Source organism: Carcharhinus amblyrhynchos, unplaced genomic scaffold, assembly GCF_965287045.1.
Source record: "Carcharhinus amblyrhynchos unplaced genomic scaffold, sCarAmb.v2.hapA scaffold_39, whole genome shotgun sequence".
NCBI classification, from domain to species: Eukaryota; Metazoa; Chordata; class Chondrichthyes; order Carcharhiniformes; family Carcharhinidae; genus Carcharhinus; species Carcharhinus amblyrhynchos.
Window position 1 is genome coordinate 7,287,153 of NW_027649780.1, and position 20,968 is coordinate 7,308,120.

At 44.9% G+C, this 20,968-nt stretch overlaps 3 protein-coding genes across 3 annotated transcripts in view; 1 reads left to right on the forward strand and 2 right to left on the reverse strand.

Moving 5' to 3' along the window:
- Window positions 1-20,968, reverse strand: part of LOC145363729 (uncharacterized) — a 356,716-nt gene that overhangs the window by 335,414 nt on the left and 334 nt on the right. Inside the window, exon 2 of the mRNA XM_080218969.1 lies at window positions 20,219-20,464. The gene's annotated coding sequence lies outside the window, so the exon portion shown is untranslated. The remainder of the gene's footprint in view (window positions 1-20,218; window positions 20,465-20,968) is intronic.
- LOC145335558 (uncharacterized) overlaps window positions 1-20,968 on the reverse strand; it is a 35,650-nt gene that overhangs the window by 4,523 nt on the left and 10,159 nt on the right. Inside the window, exon 3 of the mRNA XM_080181363.1 lies at window positions 17,741-18,176. Within this exon, the coding sequence (XP_080037489.1) occupies window positions 17,741-18,176 (436 nt within the window). The remainder of the gene's footprint in view (window positions 1-17,740; window positions 18,177-20,968) is intronic.
- Window positions 1,596-14,982, forward strand: LOC145363487 (uncharacterized). Its single transcript, XM_080218684.1, is given in 4 exon segments — window positions 1,596-3,118; window positions 12,281-13,184; window positions 13,187-13,413; window positions 14,905-14,982. Coding segments are annotated over 4 exon segments (2,049 nt in total). The 5' UTR covers window positions 1,596-2,278.

A 20,968-nucleotide genomic window follows, 5' to 3' on the forward strand; every position in this document is an offset into this window, starting at 1 on the left:
TGGCTTTTGCTACCAAATAAACCTGTTGGACTTTAACCTGGTGTTGTAAGACTTCTTACTGTGTTTACCTCTGCTGCAGCCAGCTAAGATTTGAAAATTGTCAGAGTCACTGCAATCTCCTCCCTTGCCTCCCACAACAGGCTGGGGATCACCCCATCTCGGCTTGGGGATTTATACAACTTTAGGCCCGTTAAAACCATTAATACCTCCTCCCTCTCAATGTTAAGTTGTGGAAGTGAATAACAAAGCCACTCCGTGGTATCTATACCACTCACCTGATGAAGGTGCAGTGCTCTGAAAGTCCATGATTCCAAATAAACCTGTTGGACTTTACCCTGATGTTGTGAGACTTCTTACTGTGTTTTCTATACCTACATCATCCCTCCCCACAGTGAATACAGATGCAAAGTATTAATTTAAAACCCCACAAATATCTCCCAGCTTCACGTACAAATTATCACGTTAGTCCCTAGTGGACCCTATTCTTTTCCTGGTCACCTCCTGCCCTTTACGTGATGAAAGAACACCTTTGGATTTCCTCCCAGATGTTGCACAAAGGCGGAAGTTTTGGCCTGAAGTTCATCGGCCAACTTCCGCATTCAGACAATGGAGGAAATGTGATTGGCTGGAGGACAAGAGTCCTTCCGGTCCTTCAACTCCTTCTATTGGTCAATACCTCAGTCTGACGGCCGGAGGGGGGGGGGGAGCGGGGAGACGCTCGCACATGCGCAGCTTCCCCTCTCCCTTGGACATGCGCAGTCCCGGGCCGGGGGGAGGGGGAGATCAGCGAGCAGCTTCTCGCTCTGGCGGAGTCGCCAGCCGCTTGTCTGGAAACCTTGGCTCGAGGAGGGGCGGGGCTCCCGGAGGGGAACAATGGGTGGGGGCGGGGCTCCCGGGTCCGCGCGGCGGAGATCCCACCCCCTGACCGTCACGCTGAGCAGCTGACCAATGGGAAGAGTTGGAGGACCGGCAGGACTCTGGTTCTCCAGCCAATCAGAGCGTAGGGTTTGTGCGACTGAAGATTGAGGTTCCGATAGACTCAACCTTCCTCTTGTCTCAGAGGCCAAGATCTGTGAGTAAAACACTGTCCTTTCTCCCCCTTTCCAGATTTTCATCACTCAATCTGTCTATATCCTCATCACAACATGTTCTTCCATCTATCATCGTATCGTTTAGAAACATTACATTCTGTTCTTTCCTTCCAGTCATTAATTAAATAATGAACAATTGCGAGCCAAGAACTGATCCTTGCCATACTCCCTTAGTTACATCTTTCCACTCTGAAAATGACCCGTTTATTTCCAACTCTCTGTTTTCTATGTGACGGCCAGTTTTTAATCCACAAATTCCACAGGCCTTTAATACACCAGACTCTTATGCACCACCTTGTAAAATGCCTTTTGGAAATCATAGAATCTCTAGAGTGCAGAAGGAGGCCATTTGGCCCATCTAGTCTGCACTGACTCTTGAACACAGCATCTTTCCCAGGTCCTATCCCATACCCCCACATTTTTACCCCACTAATCCCCCTAATCTATATCTATTGGGACACAAAGGGGCAACTTAGCATGGCAAATCCACTTAACCCACAAATCTTTGGACTTGGGAGGAAATTGGAGCACCTGGAGGAAACCCACACAGAGAACATGCAGACTCCACATAGGCAGTGACCCAAGATTGGAATTGAACCCGGGTCCCTGGTGCTGTGAGGCAGCAGTGCTAACCACAGTGCCACCATGCTGACCTTGTGCCACTTTTACTATTGACTTACTCGTGTTCAAAAGGCATTGCACCACCAGCTTTTGAAGGGCCCAACCAGCGATGCCCACATCCATAAAAGAATGAAAAAAAGAGAATTGTCTGTTCTGAATTTCACCCTAGTACTGATTTTGTAAACTCCTTTCACAGGATATTAGAAGTTGAGAATCTACAGTCAAAAATCTCAAATCAAACGTCACGTCAAGATCTGACATCAAGATCACTGAATTCACCAGGAGCTGATTATCATCAGATTTGGAATCTAGAAGGAGAAATGTCTGTTTCTTCTGTTCGCTTAAAAAGGATTGAAACATCAGTGTGATTGGAAAAGCACCGAGATACACACACACATCCAAGTGAGAGTGTTCCAGTGCACTGATTGTGGAAAGATCTTTCACTTGTTGCACAGCCTGGAAAAAGCTTTGCACAATTTAGAACAGGGAGACCGTGCACGTGTCGTGTGTGTGGACAAGTCTTCAACTAATCGTTAAACTTTGAGAATCAAAAAGACACCAGCACCATGGAGAAACCGTGGCAATGTGAGGACTGTGGGAAGAAATGGCAGTTCCCATCTGAGCTGGAAATTCATCGACGCGTTCACACTGGAGAGAGGCCATTTACCTGCTCAGACTGTGGGAAGGAATTTGCTCATTCATGCAACCTGCAGACACATCAGCGAGTTCACACCGGGGAGAGGCCATTCACCTGTTCTGACTGTGGAAAGGGATTCACTCATTTAACCCACCTCCACACACACAAGCGAGTTCACACTGGGGAGAAACCGTTCTCCTGCTCTCAGTGCGGGAAAGGATTCTCTCAGTTATCCCACCTTCTGAGGCACCAGCGAGTTCATACCAGGGAGAGGCCCTTCTCCTGCAAGGAGTGTGGAAAAACATTCACTACTTCATGGAACCTGCTGACACACCAGCGAATTCACACTGGGGAGAAGCCATTCACCTGCTGTGCATGTGGGAAAGGGTTCAGTCGGTTGTGCAGCCTGCAGACACACCAACGAGTTCACACCGGGGAAAAACCATTCACCTGCTCTGAGTGTGAGAAGGGATTCGCTCAGTTATCCCACCTACTGTCACACCAGCGAGTTCACACCGGGGAGAGGCCGTTCATCTGCAGCATGTGTGGGAAGGGATTCAGTGAATCATTCACCCTGTTAATACACCAGCGAGTTCACAAGGACGAGAGGCCATTCACCTGCTCAGAGTGTGGGATGGGATTCACTAAATCGTCCAACCTGCTGACACACCAACATGTTCACACAGGGGAGAAGCCGTTCCCCTGCTTAGTGTGTGGGAAGGGATACACTCAGTTATCCAGCCTGCGGAGACACCAGAAAGGTCACAAGTGATGATGGATTTTGCTGCTCCTGCTGCTGTTAATCACGTCCTCCACTGAACCAGGTTCATTCTGATTGTTGGAGGAGTCGGAAGGCTCTTTCTGCTGGACTGACCAGTCTCACAACTTTACTTCCTGTCGGTTTTTGAGAATTGTTGCAAGTATCTACTTTCATATTTTATTTGCATTGCAGAGTTAAATAGTGTTTGGAATGTCAAAGATATTTGTTCAAAACTGTTTGGAACTCCTGAAATCGTGCCAGGTTTCCATGGAGATGAGCTGTGGTGGTTTGAATGTTCTTCTGTTTAATTTCTCTGGCTGTGTCTCACAGAAGGAAACTGCAAAGCTTTGAGTCTAAATTAGCTGTGATCGAGTGGGACACTACATTAAAAGATATGATCTAGACAATTAAAGGTGAGTATTTAAGGAATGCAGTACTGGACTGATATTGTCACTGGAATGGCAATCCAGAGACCGAGGTTAATGCCCAGCCGTCACAGGTTAAATCCCACCATAGTAGATCAATCAATAAGAATCTGGAACTAAATGTCTAACAGTGACCGTGAAACCATTGTCGGTTGTCAGAAATACCCATCTGGTTCACTGATGTCCTTTCGGTAAAGAAATCTGCTGTCCTGGTCTGGTCTATATGTGACTCCAGAGCCACAGCAATGTGGTTCACTTTTGAATGTCTTCTGAAATGGCCTAGCAAGTCACTCATTCGTATCAAATCACTAGAAAGACTATAAGGAATAAAATTCTACAGTACCAAACATTAACAGCAAGCGATAGTGCGATCATTCAACTCTATCAATGGATCAGATCTGAGCTCTGCAGTCCTGTCAGTAATATTCATACTGTACAAGTGCCACACAATGAGTGTCTCCAGCATGAGAGAATCGAACCATTGCCCCTTTACATTCAATGACATTGCTATTCTGAATTCCCTAACTATCAACAGGTTGGGGATTACATTGACCAAACTGAAAGGAACCAGCCATATTAATACAATGGCTTCAAGAGATGTCAGAGGCTGCAGCCAGTAACTCACCTCTTGACTCCTGAGAGCCTGCCCACCATTTACAAGTCAGGAATGTGATAGAATACTGTCCACTTGCCTGGGTGAATGCAACTCCAGCAATACTCGAGAAGCTCGCCATCAACCAGCTCACTTGATCAGCACCCTGTTCACGAACATTCTCTCCTTCTGCCACCGATGCACAGGGGCAGCAGTGTGTACCATCTATAAAATGTACTGCAGGAATTCAATGAGGCTGCTTAGACAGCACCTTCACATCCTGTGACTTGTACCATCTAGAGGGACAAGGGCAGCAGAAACATGGGCACATTACCACCTGGAAGTTCCCCTCCAAGCTACAGACCAGCCTGACTTGGAAACATGTCGCTGTCCCTTCACTGTCACTGTGACCCAGAACTCCCTCACCACCAGCACTATGGGTGTACCTGCACCACATGGACTGCCGACGGTTGAAGAAGGCAGCTCACCTACACCTTAAGGATAATCAGGAATAGACAATAAATTCCAGCTTAGCCAGCGATGCCCACATCATATGAATGAAAAAAGTTGAGAATTGGAGTGGGGCAATTAATGGTTTGGGAGAAATAACACTGAGTAAGAACTGTCCACGTGTTAGATAGGGGTGAAGAGAGAGCTGGAGAATCTTTTACATCAGACTTGATCTGTTGCTTGAAGCATGTGTCCTTATGTTCGAGTAACCTAGAACTCACAGCGCTCCTTCAGAAGATTGAGCAGATGTTACCCGAGGCAGGGCCAAAACAGAAGTGGAAAATAACAGAGTGAAATTGAGTGAGGGATCAGAGAGAGAGTTCTCCTCCCCCTCGAGGTGTGGAATGTAAGAATCCTGGGGGACCCTGGACTTCAGGTTTTCTTGCTAATTAGTGAACATTAAATTAAATTCTCTGACTGGCTGTGCATTGATTTTGAATTTGATTGTTACACTTCTCCTGTTTTTATTCCTGTTGTGATTACACTCTGGATAAGGATGGTTGACAGGTGACAGGATGGGAAATTGTGGTTTGGATCTTCACTGACCAAATGTTTTATTGATCCGAAAAGTGTAAAAGGGACAAAACATCATCAGAAATCTGGCAGAGCTGAGAACAGACAACTTGCTGTGTGGGAACAGGGAGTTAAACAGCTCCCAGAGGACAGAAAGAACAAGAATGCCTTGAATCCTGGATGACACCTGTGTGTCAAGGCCACCATGTTTTCACTGCTTGGCACGGGAATGCTGACTCCCTGTATCAGGGACGCAGTGTGGAAAGATAATTGAGAGTTTGACGTGGCTTGGGTGGGTACAGATGGTTCAGTGACAGGTTTTGTAATTGGTCTGTTCAAACGTTAGCTCGGCAGTGATTGGGTTAAATCAGCCTCCATGGACTTTTTGATGTAAAAAAGTCAAAAAAGGGATTCCCTGAGCACACAGATTTGTTGAGGTTTTACATTTTGCATTGCCTGGTGCCATGGTATCTGGGGCAGAGCAGGGAGCATTTCCATGGAGATGCTGCTTCTACCCAGAGTGTAATGGTAATGCTGCTGCACTTTGATACTACTGCTCAGACATTAGACTGTGTCAGCTCTTATTGATACTGAATAAAATCTAACCACTGTCACCAATAAGGATTATCACTGGGAATCATTTCAGAGTTTGGGAAAAGGGGGGAAAGGGTTAATTGATTCCCTGAACCCCATTTTCTAACATCACTGTGTCAAAAATAAAATCTCATCTCCTCCTCTGGCTCCTTTGCCAATTACCTTAGAGAGACTCACTTTCTGTTAAACAGCCTGCCAACCCCTCTCACCCACTTTCCCTAAAGTCCATCAATCTCATCACGAAAAGTCCAGAACAATCAAATATTTTTACTGATTAAAGTTTATTAATGAAACAGAACATTCTTAAAATAAACAGAAAATGACTTGAGGATCAAAAACAACCAGAGTAAAAGGATATTCACAATGTTCTGGACACAAATGGTTTCTCTTCAGCTCCTCTGTACCCTGTTCCTGTGACTCCCCGCTTTGGACACAGGGACACTGAACCCCGGGGGTCACGTTACCATCAGACCCAGTCACCTCTGCCCGAGCCCCGATTGTTTTGAGGCCCATTTCCCAGTCAGTCCTCCAGCACCTTCCTGTCTCTCTATTAGTGTGATGTCCATGGCAGTTTCCCAACTGGGGCACAGGCCCCCGTTATTTGGAGCTAAATTCAGTCCTCAACTCCCTCGCTTGGCTGTAATTGACACAAGCAATAGAGAGACAGAAAGGTGCCCCAGGCTCAAATGGGAAGTCGAAACTGTTGCTCTGTGACGTAGTGAGCATATATCCAGTCAATGGATGTTTCTGATGTCAGTCAGAATGTCCATCATTATTTTTCACCCGTTGCTTACTCTGTATTTTATAAAAGTAAAGTTTTTAAACTTTTACAGAATGGTCAGCTTTAAGGCTTCAGTAGTTCGTGATGAGGTCATCCAAAGGTCACAGCCTCTCTTTTCTCCTTCCTGTTTAACTAAGGGTTGTGTGGAATATTCCATTCAGGGGGAGGTGGTGGGAATGTCTCTGGCCGAGAAATACAGACACCCAGCAAAGGATCTGGGGACAGGCAGCTGGTGGGATTTGAATCCAGTGAATCAATCTGGAATTATATAAAGTTAGTCTTAGAAATGGTAACCGTGAAACTATCGATTGTTGTAAAAACCCATCCAGTTCACCCTATTAATAACCCTATTGGGGAAGGAAATCTGCCATCCTCACCCGATCTGGCCTACAAGTAAATCCAGACCCACACAGAGATGTGGGTGACTCTTAACTGCCCCTCTGAAATGGCTGAGCAAGTCACTCCATTCAAGGGCAATTAGGAGATGAGCAACGTGTGCTGGGGCTTTGCCAGCAGTGTCCACGTCCCAGGAAAGAATAAAGAATATTCCACAGAAAGTGATGGGTGATTTGAAATGAATTGAAAGTAGGTCAGGAGGTGCTCGTATTATCCAGAGCTGCTTTTCAATGGATCCCCCTGATTAAAATAAAAACACATCAGTCTGCCCCTTTCCCAGACACAGTTGACCTTGAAATATCACAATGCTGTTTTTAAACATTCCTTTGTTAAAGAATCAGTCATTTAGAATTGTGAAACAGACAGAAGTTAAATGTTCCGTTTTTCCTGGGATCCTCCTGTGCCTGGCACTGGTGTCCTGAACAAGATTATTAACATTCTCTTGGTTAAAGGCTCCTGTACTGTTCTATGTTCTATTGGTGATCTCCATCTAGAAAAAGGAAATAGAGGCACTGGAGAAAGGGCAAGAAAGATTGACAAGAATAATCGCAGAACTGTAATCACTTGTGAACTCACTGGTGTTTCACCAAGTTTGCTGACTGAGTGAAACCTTTCCCAGAGCAGGTGACCAGCCTCTGCCTGGTGTGAACTCACTGGTGGGACATTAGTTCCTGAGAGCTTTGAAGCTACACCCACATTTAAAGGGTCTCTCCTGGGTGTGATGATGTTGTGTTTGGGCAGGCTGGATAACCGAGTAAATCCTTTCACACACACCGAGCAGATGAATGGTTTCTCCCCGGTGTGAACTCACTGGTGTTTCAGCAGTGTTGATGATATTCTAAACCTCCTTGAACAGTGAGAGCAGCTGAATGGCCTCTCCCCGGTGTGAATGTGCTAGGGGATCATCAGCTCCTCAGAGCTGGCCTCTCGGGCAGATAATTTAAAGGGGCTCTCCTTGGAGTGAGTGGCTTTGTGTCTCAGCAGGCTGGATGAATGAATGAATCCCTTCCCACACACAGAGCAGGTGAATGGTCTCTCCTCAGTGTGAGTGCGCTGGTGTACCCACAGGCTGGATGACGTTTTAAACCTCTTTGTGCAGTGAGAGCAGTGGAACGGTCTCTCCTCAGTGTGAGTGCGCTGGTGGTATTCCAGTTCCCGACAGCTTTTGAATCTGCTCCCACAGTCAGAGCATTTAAATGGTCTCTCATTGGTGTGAGTGAGATTGTGTGTGCGCAGGTTCGATGAATGAGTGAATCCCTTCCCACACACCAAGCAGGTGAATGGCCTCTCCCCAGTGTGAACTCGCTGATGTATCTGCAGGTTGTATGATGTTCTAAACCTCTTTGAGCAGTGAGAGCAGCTGAACGGTCTCTCCTCAGTGTGAATGCGCTGGTGGGACACCAGATCTCCAGAACATTTGAAGGCATTCCCACAGTCAGAACATTTAAAGGGTCTCTCATTGGTGTGAGTGACTTGGTGTGTCTTCAGAGTGGATGACTGATTGAATCCCTTCCCACACAAAGTGCAGATGTACGGTCTCTCCCCAGTGTGAACTCGCTGGTGTATCTGCAGGTGGGATGATGTTCTAAATTTCTTTGTGCAGTGAGTACAGCTGAACGGTCTCTCCCCAGTGTGAACTCGTTGGTGTCTCTGCAGATTAGTTAAGTGAGCGAATCCCTTCCCACACACAGAGCAAGTGAATGGCCTCTCCCCAGTGTGACTGCGGTGATGAATTTCCAGCTCAGATGGGAAACTGAATCCCTTCCCACAGTCCCCGCATTTCCACAGTTTCTCCATGGTGCAGGTGTCCTTGTGACTCTCCAGGTTAAACAATCAGTTAAATCTCACACAGAACATGGGTACACTGTCTCCCCGCTGTGAATGCTGCGATGTATTTTCAGGCTGTGTAACTGGTTAAAGCTCTTTCCACACTCAGTGCACTGGAACACTCTCACTCGGGTGTGTCTATCTCAGTGCATTTCTAGTCACAGCAATATTTACACACTTTTGAAGCCAAGAGGCCAAACAAACATTTCTCATGCAAGGTTCAAAGGCCGATGATATTCAGGTCCCATGAAATCGAGTCACTCTGTCAGATTTAGATGTGACATTGGAGATTTCTGTCTGATTTCTCCTTGTCTAATATCCTGTAAGTCAATTTAGAAAAAACATCAGAATATGATCGCAATTCAAATCTACATTTCTAGTTTTATGGAGCATTCATTAAAGACACAGTCATGGAGCACGAAACTTGCCTTGCAGAGCCTCCCATATCAGCACACAGGCAGCTGCTTTGTGAGACAGCCAGCAGTATGGACAAGTGAGAGATAAGAGTGTCCTCAGAAGTGGGATTCATTGTGAAAGCTCAGGGACGGTTGATAAGATGTAGGAATTCTATGATTCTAATCTACATTTTTTCCTCTCCCATTCTGCAAAAGCTGTAAATCTCCAACCCACACACACTCCCTCCATTCTCACTCTGCTGTATCTAATATTCACCCTCCCAATTCTGAAGGTGCTGATTGAGGCTGATTGACAGATCCATGCTCACTGCTTCCTGTCCAGCACACAGAAATCATAACAAATAGGAACTGCAGTCAGCATTCGGCCCATCGAGTCTGCTCAACCATTCATTGAGATTATTGGTTGATCTACCTCAGCATTATTTTCCTCACACTGTCCCCTATATCCATGGATATCTTCAATATCTAGAAACCTATTAATACCTCGCTTGAAAATTCTTGATGACTGAGGTTCCACATTCCTCTGGGGTAGAGAATCCAAAACTTCACCACATCCTTGAGTGAAATAATTCTTCCTCATCTGAGCTTTCTCTCCATTTTCCATCTGTTCCCAATAATTCTTGGCTCCCTTTTCATTCAAAAACTGTCTAACTCACCCTTGAATATATTCAATCCCGCCACTGGTCCCCATGGAAGAGAAATCTAGATACTAACAATTCTCTGAGGGAAGAGATTGTTGGAAATATACAATATAGCTGCAGTCCAAAATTACACAGTCAGATATAATAAGTGTATTTTATTTCAAAGCTGTAAATAATATATCTAATCTGTTTCATATAATAACAGGGGAGCTGATGGCCTCATGGTATTATCGATAGACTATTAATCCAGAAACTCAGCTAATGTTCTGGGGGACCTGGGTTCGAATCCTGCCACAGCAGATGTTGGAATTGGAATTTGAATTTGAAAATGAAATCTAGAATTAAGAATCTACTGATGACCATGAAACCATTGTTGATTGGCCAGAAAAACCCATTTGCTTCATTAATGTCCTTTAGGGAAGGAAATCTGCCATCCTTATCCAATCTGGGCTTCATGTGACTCCAAAGACACAGCAATGTGGTTGACTCTCAACCATCCTCTGAAATAGCCTATCAAGCATTCAGTTCAAGGGCAATTAGGGATGGGTGATAAATGCTGGTCCAGCCTGCAACACCCATATACCAAGGATGAATAAAAAAAAGACACATCTCTGTCCGATATTCGTTTACTGTCCCCTTTAATATATTTCAGAAATTAGATGGGCACATGAAGAAAATTATCTTGCAGGGGAAAGGGAACATAGAAGGGGAATGGGGCTGACTAGATTGTTCTACAGAGAATTGGCATGGATTCGAGTTACTGAATGGACTCCTTCTGTGCTGTAATGACTCAATGAGTGAAAATATATAACATAGCTTGTGCTACATTACAAAATGAGAAATAATAATAAATGTACTTTGTTACAGAACCATAAATAATATAGCAAATCTACAATATAACAACACTAGGCATATCCCTGGACTATATTAATTTATTGTTCTTTTAAATGTCAGCCATCTCCTGGGGAAAACCAGCCCTTTAATTGTGAACATTAGAAAAGGGACCCTTTAGCCAGACGAATCAATGTGTCAAGCTGAGGGAGCAAAGGATGTCAATGTCTTTAAGAGAAAGAAAGACCTGGGCCAACCTTTCCAGAGTCTGCACCCTCCCTGGATTCACTTCCTTTCCCTTCAGTTGCTGCAAGTCCCCAATTTCCCCCAGAATCAGAAAAGAAATGGAAAGGGGGAGAAAAAAAGTGTTTTACTCACAGATGTTGGAGATGAAAGGAAGTCTGAGTCTGTCTGAAGCTCAATCTTCATTCAGAGAGAGCAGCAGCAGCAGCTTTGCTGGGCAGGAATGAGCAGCTGAACAAACTCATTGTCCAACTTCCGCATTCAGACAATGGGGGAGCTCTGATTGGCTGAAGGACCAGAGAACTTCCGATCCTCCAACTTCCCATTGGTCAACATCTCAGCATGAACGTCGAAAGGTTGGCTCTCACGCACATGTCCCGGGCCGTGGGGGAGGGGGAGACCACCAAGCGGGTTCTCGCTCTGGCCGGAGCCGCCAGCCGCTTGTCTGGAAACCTTGGCTCGAGGAGGGGGAGGGGCTCCCGGGTCCACGTGGCCGACCTGCGCACTGTAACCCGGGGACGTCACGGCCGGGTAGTGCGATTCCTATTGGCTGATTCAGGCAGCGCTCTGTTATGACATCACAAGGTGGAAGGTGACCACTGAGCTTCAGAGGGAAACTTCCTCCTCTGGGCAACATCTGGGAGGAAATCAATGTTTCCCCCTTTCCATTTCTTTTCTCATTCTGGGGGAAATTGGGGACTTGCAGAAACTGAAGGGTGAGGAAGAGAGTCCAGTCTGTATATTCCACACATATTTAGTCCAGTCCTACAAACATATATCTGTCTGGCAGTCTGCATGGAGACTTGCAGCTCTCTGTGTCTTAAGACAGGAAGCAGTGAGCATGGATCTGTCAATCAGCCTCAATCAGCACCTTCAGGAGAATTGGGAGGGTGAATATTAGATACAGCAGAGTGAGAATGGAGGGAGAGTGTGTGGGATGGAGATTTCCAGCTTCTGGGGAATAAAAGACAAAGAATGTTCCATAGAAACTGGAATTGTCTGTTTTGAATTTCGATCCTGTACTGACACTGATGACTTGTGTCAACTTGTTTTACAGGATATTGAAAGAGGAATCAGAGGCTGAAATAACAAACGTCAAGTCTAGATCTGGCAGAGTCATATTCCTTGGAACTTGAATACCATCGATCATTCAATCTGGAAGGAGGTTTGAAAAGATTTCAAACATCAGTGTGACCGGAAAAACTCCAACACACTTCCATATTCAAGTGAGAGTGTTCCAGTGCACTGACTGAAGAGTTTTAACCAGTTACACAGCCTGAATAAATATCACACCATTCACAGCGGGGAGAGACTGTACACGTGTTGTGTGTGTGGACAAGGCTTCAACTGACTGTCCACCCAAGACAAAGGCAAGGACACCTGCACCATGGAGAATCCATGGAAATGTGCAGACTGTGGAAAGAGATACAGAGCCCCATCTCTTCTGGAAGCTCATCGGCGCATCCACACTGGGGAGAGGCCATTCATCTGCTCTCAGTGTGGGGAGGGATTCATTCGGTTCCCCCACCTGCAGTCACACAAGCGAGTTCACACTGGGGAGAGGCCGTTCATCTGCTCTCAATGTGGAAAAGGATTCACTGTGTTATCCACTTTGCAGAGACACCACCGAATTCACACTGGGGAGAGGCCATTCACCTGCTCTGAGTGTGGGAAGGGATTCAACCAGTTATCCAACCTGCGGACACACCAGCGAGTTCATACTGGGGAGAGGCCATTCACCTGCTCTCAGTGTGGGAAGGGATTCACTCGGTTATCTGACCTGCAGGCACATCAGCGCGTTCACACTGGGGAGAGGCCATTCACCTGCTCTCAGTGTGGAAAGGGATTCACTGTGTCATCTGCCTTGCAGAGGCACAAACAAATTCACAATGGGGAGAGGCCATTCACCTGCTCTCAGTGTGGGAAGGGATTCACTCAATTGTCCAGCCTGCGGACACACCAGCATATTCATACTGGGGAAAGACCATTCACCTGCTCTCAGTGTGGGAAGGGATTCATTCAGTCGTCCAGACTGCAGACACACCAGCGTATTCATACTGGGGAGAGGCCATTCACCTGCTGTCAGTGTGGGAAGGGATTCACTCAATTCTCCAGCCTGCAGACACACCAACGTGTTCATACTGGGGAGAGGCCATTCACCTGCTCTCAATGTGGGAAGGGATTCACACGACAATCCCACCTGCAGACACACCAGCGAGTTCACACTGGGGAGAGGCCATTTACCTGCTCTCACTGTGGGAAGGGTTTCAGTCAGTTATCCAACCTGCAGAGACACCAGCGAGTTCACATGGGGAGAGGCCATTCACCTGCTCTCAGTGTGGGAAGGAATTCACTCAGTTATCCCACCTGCTGAGACATCAGTGAGGTTACACTGGGGAGAAACCTGCTCAGTGTGTAGAAAGGGTTCAGAATTTCATCACAGCTGCTGAGGCAACAAGTTCACAGGGATTGGATTCTGCTGTTATTGTTTTTGCTCTCAGTTACATTCAGTACTGCATTTTGTTCATTCTCACAGTTAGTCAATGGTGGGAGAGTGTTAGAGGGTTTATTTCTGCTGGACTGGCTGGTCTCATGACTTTGCCTCCAGTCGGCGGATGTTCTTTGAGTCTTGTTGCAAATCCTGGTTTCAAATTTCACAAGGATCACAGAGTTACTGATGTTAGGAAGTTCAGAGGTATTTAGCATTTCAGTTTGAACCCCCCCATCCCCACAATGCCCATCCAATTTCCTTTGTAATTGTTTATTGTCTCCATTTCCTCCACCTTTGAAGGCAGTGCGTTCCAGGTCATTACTATTCACTGCATCAAAATATTCTTCCTCACATTCCTCCCCCTGCATCTCTGACCCAAAACTTTAAATCTGTGTCCCCCTCATCCTTGTCCCATCAGCTTTTTTTTGTCCACCTTATCTAAATCTGTCAGAATCCTGTCCACCTCTATCAAATCTCCCCTCAACCTCCTTTGCTCCAAGGAGAACAACCCCAGCCTGACATTGACAATAAAGAACAAACTAACAGAATATGTTAATTCCTGAAATCAAATGGGAATGTTGAATTTCTGTTGTAAAGATATTGTGAATATATTGTCCTGGACGTTACAGGAATTGGAAAAACTCACCCTGGGAGTGGGTGAATGGAATATATCAATCTGGTATCCACCTACAGTCTCGTGAAAGTCTGGAATGTGTGGCTGGAAATCTCTCCCTAATATCACTGGATGTATTTACACTGTGGGCGCACTTGCACCTCAGGCATTGTAGCAGTTCAAGAAGGCGGTGTTGGGGTTGACCGTGGCTGCGGCAGCTACATATTCTGTTATAATTGAAGGACTGCAGATTGAATGTGAAGCATTATGGGACTGGACAATCTTGACCACATTCCTGTGACTGCTCAGTTTCTGCAATTACAGACCATTAAAGCTGCTAAGCAGAGCCCCGACAGAGAACAAAGAACAAAAACAACCCGGGAAACAGGCCCTTTGGCCCAACGAGCCCGCGCCACCATCTCAACACCACCAGTCCCCCTCTCCACCCATGACCCTTGTCTAATGTTTTATGGCCATCCACATTGAGGGAAACTAATTTAGGGACAATTTATTACTGCCAATCAGCCTAACAGCACATCTTTGGGGTGTGGGAGGAAACCGGAGCACCCGTAGAGGACCTGGTGAGAATATTTACTCGGAATGAGTTGGAATTAAACTTATCCCAGGACTGGCTGGTGTATTGTTGTGTGCCAATTTTTTTTTTCTGTTCACTCCCCATCCCTTTAGGTTCTGTACAAAAATTAACCCTTTCAGCAGACAGTTCATTTCTTTTCAAATCATCTGAAAACTCATGTTTAGTTTATAATTGAAGATTTATGGGAATTGGCTAAAATGGGCTTTCAACACTTCAAAGTATAAAAAAGTGGTCTTGAGAAGGCAATTTGGTAGAGAGAGGGAGAGGGAGAGATGTTTACAGGGAGGTGTGGAGAGCTGTTGGTTTTACAAGTTATCCACATTTCAGAGCCATCACTTCATGTCCTGGTTTGAGATGGATGAAGAGAAGTCCGTTCAATTGTTCAAGTTCAGCTTTCTCTATTAATTGTTAATCGATACTTTGTCATTTATCGTTCTGACTTGTTACATTTTTAATGGTTAATTAACTTTCTGGATTCACCATTTAAATTGTTCTGTCTGGCCATATGGTTAAGTCACTGGAACCTGGTGTGATTTACAATTGGGGAAGTTATTGTAAACAAGAGAACCCCCATGAATCTTCGTTCAAATAAATTAAAGTTCTTACAAATGTAATGCTATCCTTTATTACAAGAGAAATTAAACATAGAAGTAAAGATGTTCTGCTTTGGTTCTACAGGGTGTTGCTGAGGCTGTGTCTTGAATACTGGCTGCAGCTTTGTCTCCTATTTAAGAAATGATACAAATGCATTGAAAGTGGTTCAGAGGAGGTTTAATAGATTATTTCCCAATTTTTGACCCTCACAGGATAAATTTTGCCCGATTTTCCTTGTATTCATCCCTGACAAAGAATCATCCTGACTCAAAATGTTGTCTCTATTCCCGCTCTATAGACGCTGTCAGACTTGCTGAGATTGTCCAGCATTTTCTGTTTTTGTTTCAGATTCCAGCAGCAGCAGAATTTTGCCTTTATACCAATTTTTGTTGGATAAGGAAATCTAAAGTTTCCCTGTAGAATGACAGTGTGGAATGCAACACAAACAGATCAGCTGTGATCTCAATAAATGGTGGGAGCAGACTCAAACGGCCAAATGGCCAACTTCTGCTCCATTGTCAAATGTTGGTCGCAATTTCCTGAGAATTGTGAAACAAGGCTGGAAGATTCACCTTGCTTGTGTTAAAACCATCACTGTGTAATTCAGTTCTGGGACTAAAGGTTGCCAGACTGGAAAAGGAAAACAGTGGAAATACACTCTTGGGGAGTGAAAAGTCACCTTGTCGGACTCACTCTTGGAGAATTGAGCATCAACATTCCAAGGCAGAGTAAAACATAACCCTTGAGTGGGATATTTGAGTGCGTTAAGAGTAAAAGGGCAAAGTTCAATTTTACAGCTTAGGTTTCTACAAAAAGTGTTTACTCATTGTTGCTTCCAGTTTGTCAGAGTAAAATTCATAAAACATAAAGTTCTGTCTTGTGATTCTTTCATTTACTCAATGGGTTTAATTTCATTTCTTTAAATTATTGATCATTTCAGAGATCCTAATAATTCATTTAAAGCCCTGAGTTTCGACTTTCAATTTGACCCTGGTGCACCTTTCTGTCTCTCTGTTGCTCGTGTCAATGACAGCCAGGTGACGGAGCTGAGGGCTGAATTTAGCCGAGAATAACGAGGCCTGCGCCCCAGTTGGAAAACTGCCCTGGGCATTGCAGTAATACAGAGACAGGAAGGTGCTGGAGAACTCAGTGGGAAATGGGTGTCCAACCAATTATTATATCAGTCACTCTCATAATTTTGAATAATAGCAAAATATTAATTCTGTTTCTCTCTCCACAGATTCTGTCAAGCCTGCTGCAATTTTCCAATTCTTTCTGCATTTATTTTAAATCTAGCTGCAGGAGTAGGAAAAACACTGTTTACAGTCCAGGATAAAATAAATGTCCTTCATCAGCTTTTGTGGATCATTTCAGTGGGAATGTGCTCTCCCAGGCTCAAAGAGCATCAGCCCACTGGAAGCAAAGTCACATGACAGGCCAGTCCAACAGAAAGAAACCCTCCAATCCTCCGTTAGTGGGGTTTACGAGGTGGCCGGGCATCGCCGAAACTTCAGCGTATACAAATACTCACGAAAGCCATTTTCCCAATTTAAAGACGTACCTTTTATTTGACCAGCTAAGCGCGGGAAGAGATTATCAAAGAGTCTGAGGCCTCTCCAGAGGTAAAGCAGACTGACATCTCCAATAAACTTCAACCAATACAGTTTAGAATAAATCAATTATACATTTTTCTTATCAAATTCTCCCACCTGTCATTAGCTTTGAATCAATCTTGAATATACTTAAATCATAATAACATCTGTCACATACTTTAGATTGTTGCATTATACCCTCTGACATGATGGTTATTCATTGAATCTGGATGTTTCCTCCCCGTATCAGTGACTCAACTTCCTCTACTGCTTAGCAACCTCAGATGTTAAGGTCAAAGTTAATTTTTGCACCATTTTCTTCATGTCACTGGCCACATCAGACTAATGTATGTTCTCATGTCTTATCTAGATAGAGAATAACTCTGTTCATAAGGAGCCCTGAGAACCTTACTGCTCACAATTCCCGTTGGTAAGAACTTGCGCATTCTGAGGTTTCATTGATTCCTAAGAATGTGGTTCTTTCTGAAAGTCCCTGTACCATCAGGCCTTTGCGCAACTTGCTCTTGGCTAAAGCGCACAATCACTTTAACAATACAGTAAATATGTTTAAAATAATAAAATACGCATTTAAATCATAATCACTTGTTTTAATCACTTACCGCATTCGCATGTGTAACTTACAAATCTGATTTAGAGTCATTTAACTCAGTGCTGGTAGTTCAATCAGTGCCTTAAATGCCTAATGGTTTAAAATCTTCTCTAACCTACTAGGAGTTTTTTTCCTTTCTCTTGTGAACTCGCTGGTGTCTCTGCAGGTTGGATAACTGAGGGAATCCTTTTCTGCATACAGAGCAGGTGAACGGCCTCTCCCCAGTATGAACTCGCTGGTGTGTCCGCAGGTTGGATGATGTACTGAATTGCTTCCCACACTGAGAGCAGGTGAATGCTCTCTTCCCCGTGTGAACTTGCTGGTGTCTCTTCAGGGCATTGGAATTTCTGAATCCCTTGTCACACACACTGCAGATGAACGGCCTCTCCCCAGTGTGAATTCGCTGGTGTCTCTGCAGGCTGCCTAACTGAGTGAATCCTTTCCCACAGTCAGAGCAGGTGAATGGTCTCTCCCCGGTGTGAACTCGCAGGTGTCTCCGCAGAATGGTTGAGTGAGTGAATCCTTTCCCACAGTCAGAGCAAGTGAACGGCTTCTCCCCAGTGTGAACTCGCTGGTGTGTCTGCAGGTTGGATAACTGACTGAATCCCTTTCCACACACAGAGCAGTTGTACGGCCTCTCCCCAGTGTGAACCCGCTGGTGTGTCTGCAGGTCGGAGAACTGAGTGAATCCCTTCCCACACACAGAGCAGGTGAACGGCCTCTCCCCAGTGTGAACTCGCTGGTGTGTCCTCAGGCTGGACGACCATTTAAATCTCTTTGTGCAGTGAGAGCAGCTGAAGGGTCTCTCCTCAGTGTGAACTCGCTGGTGGGACATCAAATCCGCAGCACTTTTGAAGCCGCTCCCGCAGTCAGAGCATTTAAAGGGTCTCTCATTGCTGTGAGTGAGATTGTGACTCAGCAGGTTGGATGAAGTAGTGAATCCCTTCCCACACTGAGAGCAGGTGAATGGTTTCTCCCCGGTGTGAACTCGCTGGTGTCTCTGCAGAATGGTTGAGTGAGTGAATCCTTTCCCACAGTCAGAGCAAGTGAACGGCCTCTCTCCAGTGTGAATCCGCTGGTGTGTCCACAGGTCAGATAACTGAGTGAATCCCTTCCCACACACAGAGCAGGTGAATGGCCTCTCCCCAGTGTGAACTCGCTGGTGTCTCTGCAGGCTGGATGACCATTTAAATCTCTTTGTGCAGTGAGAGCAGCTGAACGGTCTCTCCTCAGTGTGAATGCGCTGGTGGGACATCAGATCCTGTGAGTTTTTGAAGCCACTCCCACAATCAGAGCATTTAAAGGGTCTCTCATTGGTGTGAGTGAGATTGTGACTCAGCAGGCCAGGTAACTGAGTGAATCCCTTCCCACACACAGAGCAGGTGAATGGTTTCTCTCCAGTGTGACTGCGTCGATGAGTTTCCAGCTCAGATGGAAACCAGAATCCCTTCCCACAGTCCCCACATTTCCATGGTTTCTCCATGGTGCAGGTGTCCTTGTGACTCTCCTGGTTAAAACTCTCTCCACACACAGTGCACTGGAACACTCTCACTCCGGTGTGTGTGCGTCTCGGTGCTTTTCTTGTCACAATGATGTTTAAAATCTTTTGAAGCAGACAGAACAGAGAAGTTTTCTACTTCTAGGTTCAAAGGTCGATTATATACACGTCCCAGTGAATTGAGTGACTGTCAGATCTTTAGGTGATGTTTGGTTTGAGATTTCTATCTGTAAATCCTCACCCTCTGATATCCTGTAAAAGGAATTTATGAAAATCATCATTGTTGGTGCAGGAGAGAAATTTAGAACAGACAATTTTAGTTTCAATGGAGAATTCTTTTTTCATTGTAAGAGTCAGGTCAGATACTTCAAGGTGTTCTATGAAGCTCACCTGACCTGTAACATTTTATGTTGAATTTGGCTAGGATGAACATGAGAGGTTTCACTTCAGGTGTGATTCAACTGACCCTTGAGGAGCTTTTATCAAAAACAAAGTTTAATTAAGAATATTGTTGACATGCATAGCAAGACAATTAGCAAGGACTTTTAATAATCGCAAACAAGAAACACAACAACCACGATATAATCTTAAGGGATATCTCTAAAGTGTTTGAACAAAAGCCAACATACAACACACAAAATCCTCCTAATAAGCACACTACAGCATAGATTAATGCCCACTTGTTACATGTATCCAGCCTCCTGGGTTGAATGCTGAAAATCCCTTGGGAAGAAACTTAGAAGTGATTGTGGTCGAATCTGTTTCCCTACAACCCAGATTCTTTAAGGCAGAACCAAACAAAGAGAAAAAACAGGCAAAGAGACTGCTTCTTAGCTTGCTGCTAAATTGCTTTCCAAAATGAAACTAAAAACCTGAAGGAACAAACCCCGATCACCTTATTGCCACAAACAAAACTGAAAGCCCCATCACCTGACTGCCACTGCTTAGCTCCACCCTGTAGTGACATCACTCAATCTATAAGCAGCATGATTTTAAAAACCTTTTTTCAAGATATACATCATTCCCCCAAAGCTATAAATCTCTATCCCACACACTCTCCCTCTATTCTCACTCTGCTGTATCTAATATTCACTCTCCCAATTCTCCTGAAGGTGCTGATTGAGGCTGATTGACAGATCCATGCTCACTGCTTCCTATCCTGGACACAGAGAGCTGAAAATCTCCATGCAGGCTGGCAGACAGATATCTGTCTATCTGACTGGACTAGCAATGTGTGGAATATACAGACTGGATTCACTTCCTTTCCCTTCAGTTGCTGCAAGTCCCCAGTTTCCCCAGAATGAGAAAAGAAATGGAAAGAGGGAGAAAAGAAAGTGTTTTGCTCACAGATGTTGGAGACAGGAGGAAGTTTGAGTCTGTCTGAAGCTCAACATGCGTTCACACAAAGCCCGCGCTCTCATTGGCTGGAGGACCAGCTCCTTCCGGTCCTCCAATTCTTTCCATTGGTCAATCGCTCAGAAGGTCAGGGGTGGGCCCCCCCCGCACATGCGCAGCTTCCTCTCTCCCTTGGTCATACAAGTGGTCTGTTCTCAGCTCTGAGAGATTCCTGCTGAAGATTGGCCCCTTTTACACCTTTCAGATCAATAAAACATTTGGTCAGTGAAGACCCAAACCACAATTTCCCATCATACCACCATCCTTACCCAGAGTAAAATCACAACAGGAATAAAAACAGGAGTAGTGTAATAATCAAATTCAAAATCAATGCACAGCCAGTCAGAGAATTTAATTTATTGTTCACTAATTAGCAAAAAAACCTAAGTAGGGGATCCCCCAGGATTCTTACAGTCTACAGCTTGAGAGAACTTTCTCTCTGACCCCTCACTCAATTTCACTCCGTTATTTTCCTGTTCTGTTCTGGTCCTGCATGGGGGTAATATCTACTCGATTCTTTCTACTCCTGAAGGAGCGCTGTGAGTTCTAGGTTACTCGTACATAAGGACAGATGCTTTAAGCAACAGATCAAGCATGGATATAAAAGATTCCCCAGCTCTGTCTACACTCATCCAACTTGTTGACACTTTGTAATCAGTATTATTTCTCCTAAGAATTGAATTGTCCCAAGCTATATTATCT